This window comes from Oryzias melastigma, linkage group LG6, assembly GCF_002922805.2.
Source record: "Oryzias melastigma strain HK-1 linkage group LG6, ASM292280v2, whole genome shotgun sequence".
In the NCBI taxonomy this organism is placed as follows: domain Eukaryota; kingdom Metazoa; phylum Chordata; class Actinopteri; order Beloniformes; family Adrianichthyidae; genus Oryzias; species Oryzias melastigma.
Window position 1 is genome coordinate 29853030 of NC_050517.1, and position 5899 is coordinate 29858928.

A 5899-nucleotide genomic window follows, 5' to 3' on the forward strand; every position below is an offset into this window, starting at 1 on the left:
TGACCAAGATGGTTTAGACTAGAACAAGGAGGGTTTAGACTAGAACCAGGAGGGTTTGGACTAGAATCAGGAGGGTTTGGACTAGAACCAGGAGGGTTTGGACTAGAACCAGGAGGGTTTAGACTAGAACCAGGAGGGTTTAGACCAGAACAAGGAGGGTTTGGACGAGAACCAGGTCTTTGAACCCTCCTGCGTTGGTCTGGGCCTTCAGAACCAAAGGCTGCAGGAGTATCGGGGTGGAAAGTGTGTCTCTGTATGTGGAGGAGCTCTAAAACGGTCGTCATCAGTGCGTCAACAAACTCTGGAGAGTCACAGATCTAATCCTAAAGTCAACTTCAGGTGAAGTGGATCTCTATAACCCAGAGAATTTGAGAAAGGAGTGGTTTAATGGCCTCCTACTGAGAAAGATTACCAGGTCAAATGTCTTTAATATTTACCCTCACAGGCGGATGGAAAAAAGAGCACATGCTTGCGACGCGTGCACGGACAAAGATTTATGGTTTGATAAGCAGCTCTCCACGAGGAAACACTGTGTTGTTACGTTCACAGCAGGTGGAATTCAGAGGAGTGAGAAACATAAACCGACTGGATAGAATTCAGGAAATGTGCTCAGCATTTATGTTATGGAAAATGTACTTTTTGAAGCATAAAGTGATCCAGCGGGATCATATTTCTGTTTGGTTACTGCATATAAACATATACAGTTCTAATCCATGTAAAGGAATTGGTTAAATCCATGTATAGATTATGTTACAAATAATAAAAACACTAAAACTTAGGTTATAATATACAAAGGCCATTGAAAGTTTCTGAGTTTGTAAAGCGGCTGATGAATCTTATTTTTTGAGTTTTAACATGTTCTTGTAGCATTGTTCTCATAATAGAGGACTTATTAAAAGAATTTAGGATTAAAACTGTTAGAAGGCATTTTGATGCATAGTTTCAAACACCAGATGAATGAATAAGAGACCTGGACTGTGTGGTCCAGACACAGAGTCCGCTGAATCGTTAACACAGGGGTCACCAACCTTCTTGAACCTGACGGCTCCTTCATGGTATTGAGTCATATGGAGGGCTACAGGTTTGAAATGACAAATTTTGCTTAGTTATAGTTAGTTCTACATTATTAATAATGAATAATGATCCTCCTCTATGTGAAGACTAATTTCTCACCATAATTATCAACAATGACAACAAGCTAGGAAACAGATATTAATAGTCACCACTCAAATAATCTCAATAATTGTTACATTTTAATATGATTACTTACATTTCATTGGAAAATGTCTCATTTTCTGTGTTGTTCCATGTTTATCGATTATGTGATGTTAAAGAAAAATCAACGTGCACATTTTTAAACAAATCTTCTCACATTTTGAACTAATGACCAAATCTGCAGCATTTTAACAAAATGAATGATCTTTGAACTGCAGTAGGTCAGAGGTCACCAGAACGTATTTAAAGTTCATGTTTCCTGAACATGTTTATAAGACATTTGAAGTTTTAAATCTATGTAAATACAAGTGTCGTTTTAGAAAGTAGCAACAGAATGTTAATTTTAGATGCAGCTCTTAAGTGAGTTGTGTTGTTTTCAGAAGAGACCTGCGGGCGGCTTGTGTGGTCCTTGAGGGCTACCCGGTGCCCGCGGGCGCCACGTTGGTGACCCCTGCTGTAACGTCCTGATTTGGAGACGCGTCTCGATCCTGTGAGAGGGAAACAATCTGCTAACAGGCGGTTCACCTGGACTGAGGGACGGTTTTGTCGACGAAGAGGAAGATGGCTTTCTCTGAAGGCAGCTGGATGCGTTTCCTGATGATCCACATGAACTGGGCCACGGTGATGTCGGACGGCACCAGGTACTTCCTCTTATCGATGTCCACAATCTGAGAGCCCGAGACTTTCTCCACGATCACCTGGTGCACATGGGGACACGGAGGGTGATGGCGTGCACACATTCAGCGCATTTTTGCAAGTCAGAACCGTCACATCAGTAAATCAAACTTTACTTCCTGCTCCAGACAAAGAAGAGGCCTTCACATGACAGTTTGACTTCATCAGCATTTATGGTAAATACGTCTGTTTTGATCCCAGCCTCTGAACAAACAAGTTAAAAATATGAAAATAAGTTCAATATTTACATTTACACTTTCAGAAAAAAAGACTGAAATCCTGGTTTGAAACTTTTAGTTAAAAGGACTTAAAAAAACCTTAAAATTAGTCTTTGAGCTCAGAAAATCTCAGGAATAAATGAAATAATATCTGCTGATGTTCTTTCAGAGCTTCTTGATACGGAATTCTTCCTCTTGCTGAAGCTTTTTTAATATTTATTTGACAAAACAGAAGCTGGAGCTGTTTAAACTGAAAGTGATCAATTAAAGAAATGTTTAAATGAAGTAAACGTTCAGATGTCTGAATTAAAAAGCAGTGGGGGAAAATATTTGATTGAATAAGAAAATAACAGGTTCTGGGTTTGAATCAACACAGAGATGTGGACGTTTCTGCAGCTGAACGCTGGACTTCAGACGAGGCCGGAAAAGTTCTGAGTCAGAACTCAGATCCTGAAGATCAAAAGACCGAAATGATCTTTGAGGAGGAATTATTTACCCGGAACTTTATCAATCAATCAAACTTTATGACTCTCACTCACTCTTTAGTTCTAAATGGTGTGTAGTTGTAGATGTTGTGTAGTTGTAGATGTTGTGTAGTTGTAGGTGTTGTGTAGTTGTAGGAGGTGTGTAGTTGTAGGTGTTGTGTAGTTGTAGATGTTGTGTAGTTGTAGATGTTGTGTAGTTGTAGGTGTTGTGTAGTTATAGGTTTTGTGTAGTTGTAGGTGTTGTGTGTAGTTGTAGATGTTGTGTAGTTGTAGATGTGTAGTTGTAGATGTGTAGTTGTAGATGTTGTGTAGTTGTAGATGTTGTGTAGTTATAGGTTTTGTGTAGTTGTAGGTGTTGTGTAGTTGTAGGTGTTGTGTAGTTGTAGATGTTGTGTAGTTGTAGATGTTGTGTAGTTGTAGATGTGTAGTTGTAGATGTTGTGTAGTTGTAGGTGTTGTGTAGTTATAGGTTTTGTGTAGTTATAGGTTTTGTGTAGTTGTAGGTGTTGTGTAGTTGTAGGTGTTGTGTATAGTTGTAGATGTTGTCTAGTTGTAGATGTTGTGTAGTTATAGATGTGTAGTTGTAGGTGTTGTGTAGTTGTAGGTGTTGTGTATAGTTGTAGATGTTGTGTAGTTGTAGATGTTGTGTAGTTGTAGATGTGTAGTTGTAGATGTTGTGTAGTTGTAGATGTGTAGTTGTAGATGTTGTGTAGTTGTAGATGTTGTGTAGTTGTAGGTGTTGTGTAGTTGTAGGTGTTGTGTAGTTGTAGGTGTTGTGTGTAGTTGTAGATGTTGTGTAGTTGTAGATGTTGTGTAGTTATAGATGTGTAGTTGTAGATGTGTAGTTGTAGATGTTGTGTAGTTGTAGGTGTTGTGTAGTTATAGGTTTTGTGTAGTTATAGGTTTTGTGTAGTTATAGGTGTTGTGTAGTTGTAGATGTTGTGTGTAGTTGTAGATGTTGTGTAGTTGTAGATGTTGTGTAGTTGTAGGTGTTGTGTAGTTGTAGGTGTTGTGTAGTTATAGGTTTTGTGTAGTTGTATGTGTTGTGTAGTTGTAGGTGTTGTGTTTGTGTAGTTGTAGGTGTTGTGTTTGTGTTGTCCCTCATTCCTTCAGCATTTCTCCTCACTCTCCTGTTTTCCACTCATGCAGTTTTTTGTTGATCTTGTGTTTCCTCGTTTCTCTTTCTACACAAACAGATGTAAAAACAAAAATAAATCAGATAAAGTGACATTCATTAGAATGAATTCAGATTATTCAGGAGAAATCTGTTTGATTGATCAGATTTCTGATTAAACTTTCCAGACTCTCATGACTGTTTGAATAAGTTCAGCTGATGATGATGTTTGAGAATGACAGCAGACGTTCTGCAAACAACCCTTCACAGGTGAGCCATTACATCGCGTTCTTTCAGGTTTTAAAAGACGACTTCAATTAAACACAACACTGATGACACATGACTGTGATTGGAAAATAGATTGTAGTTTAGTGGAGCTTCACCTAGTTTCTTTAGACATGTTTCACTTGTCTTTCTGATTCAATCATTTTCATTTTGTCTCTTCGCTTTTGATTTGTGTTAAAAACCTTTGATCTTAATGTTTACAGTAAAAAAAGACGTTAGTTGATATTTTTGGTTCTATTTCAGGTGTTTTTTGTGACAAAAAAGTCGGGTTGTACTAGAAAAAAAGACATCATACATTTCAAAGTAAAAGAAAAGCAGCTTTAAGGGGAATGATTAGATCAGGGGTCACCAGCCTGGTGCATTATGGGTGTCTTCTGAGGATCATGGCTCATTATTAACCATGTATAGCTAACTATAACTAAGCAAAATGTGTTATTTCAAAATGGTAGCCCTTCGCATGACTCAGTACCAATAAAGTAGCCCTCACTTTCAAAAAGGTCGGTGACCCCTGGATTAGAGGAAACTAAGTGTAGAGTAGAAATCCCCACCAGGCCTGGACTTCAGAGGTTTTCTAGGATATCACGGCACATTTGAGGGTTTCCAGTGCGTTCTGGTCCAGAAACACCTCCTGACGTCCAGGAGGAGCTGCAGGACGGACCGCCGGCTCTCCACATCAATGAAATATGAGAGGTGATGGGAAATGGAGCTCATGTCATCCACCAACAGGAGCAAGTGGACACAGAAGGGAGAAGGCTCTCATGCATCCATCAGTCAAAAGGGACTAACGTGCTTTAGAAGCTCATTAACTAAAGGATTCAACACCGTCATGGTTCAACGTCTGGGCCGGTGTGATGTCAGAGCTGTCAGAGCCGATTCCCTCTCCCAGACCCAGCACTCACCGGGACTCTGTCCGGGTATTTGTTGCGTATTTTGGCTGACTCCACACATCGGTGCTCTGAGGAAGAGACAGCAAACAAACAGGAAGTCAGAGATTAAAGGATTTCCTGTCTTCAGCCTTCAACAAGCACGACCTAGAGAGAGGAAGAGCATGTTTCCTCCCATGATCCTCTGCTCTAAGAAACACAGAGTCATGCATGTTCATGTCAGACAAGACCACATGGGGGAGGGGGGGGGGGGGCTCCATCACGGCTCATTAGCCCAGATAAAAGGTTTAACTTTAAAAAGATCCTCAAGGTTATCCGAATAACACGAGGATGACAAGAGCAGCAGAAAAAACTTCCCAGAAGGATCTTATGTAACCAGTCTCGGCCTTCAGGAGAAGAGTAGAAAGAAGGAGAAAATCCTTCATCACTGCTGAGGCTGGAGCCGCATTTATTTTATTTAATCAAGCAACCGATGCAAAGTCTAGAATTGAATCCAACACTAGAGGAGGACCAGAAAGCTTTCATGACGTTTCTCCTCAGCAGCAAATGCATGCTAGCATCCCGCCAAGCTAAGCAGGATCGATTTCCGGCAGGCTCCTGCAAACTGAGGCTGTGAAGGTGGAGGACCGAAGGACACGCACGGAAGAACCGCGACACGGACAGGACGAATGTCCGCTTTCATAAGCAGCCAAACCCTTTACCGAGGGAATGGTCCTCTTTAAACATCCATTTCATCTTTGCTGGATTCCCGCGCGGATGCGTGACGGCAGGGCGAACGGCGGGCTTCGATCAGCTAACACTGCTGGGGGGCAAACTTGCAGAAATCCTGCTCAAAGCGGCCAAAACAAAACGTCAACAAAGCCTCTGCTGCTCAGCTGTCCGTCTCGCGGAGAGGTGACGTCACCGTCTGGCTGAGGGTGTTCGTGCTGCTGCTGCGTTCAGGAGAGCTCGGTACAAAGAGTGCTTAAAGTTGGACGTTGACTAATATTGCATTCAATGTTTAATATAAAGTGTCGGTTATAGA

General features: G+C 41.0%; 2 protein-coding genes across 2 annotated transcripts in view; both read right to left on the reverse strand.

Annotated features, from left to right (window-relative positions):
- The window catches only part of LOC112152170 (basic salivary proline-rich protein 1), an 8513-nt gene extending 6779 nt beyond the window's left edge, over positions 1 to 1734 (reverse strand). The window contains exon 1 of the mRNA XM_024281547.2: positions 2 to 1734. Within this exon, the coding sequence (XP_024137315.1) occupies positions 2 to 284 (283 nt within the window). The 5' untranslated portion in view covers positions 285 to 1734. The remainder of the gene's footprint in view (position 1) is intronic.
- gabarapl2 (GABA(A) receptor-associated protein like 2) overlaps positions 1 to 5853 on the reverse strand; it is a 15599-nt gene extending 9746 nt beyond the window's left edge. Inside the window, exons 1-3 of the mRNA XM_024281549.2 lie at positions 5577 to 5853; positions 4891 to 4946; positions 1741 to 1913 (exon numbers count right to left, since the gene is read on the reverse strand). Coding sequence (XP_024137317.1) covers positions 1741 to 1913; positions 4891 to 4946; positions 5577 to 5610 — 263 coding nt within the window. The 5' untranslated portion in view covers positions 5611 to 5853. The remainder of the gene's footprint in view (positions 1 to 1740; positions 1914 to 4890; positions 4947 to 5576) is intronic.
- Positions 5854 to 5899: the final 46 nt, after the last annotated feature.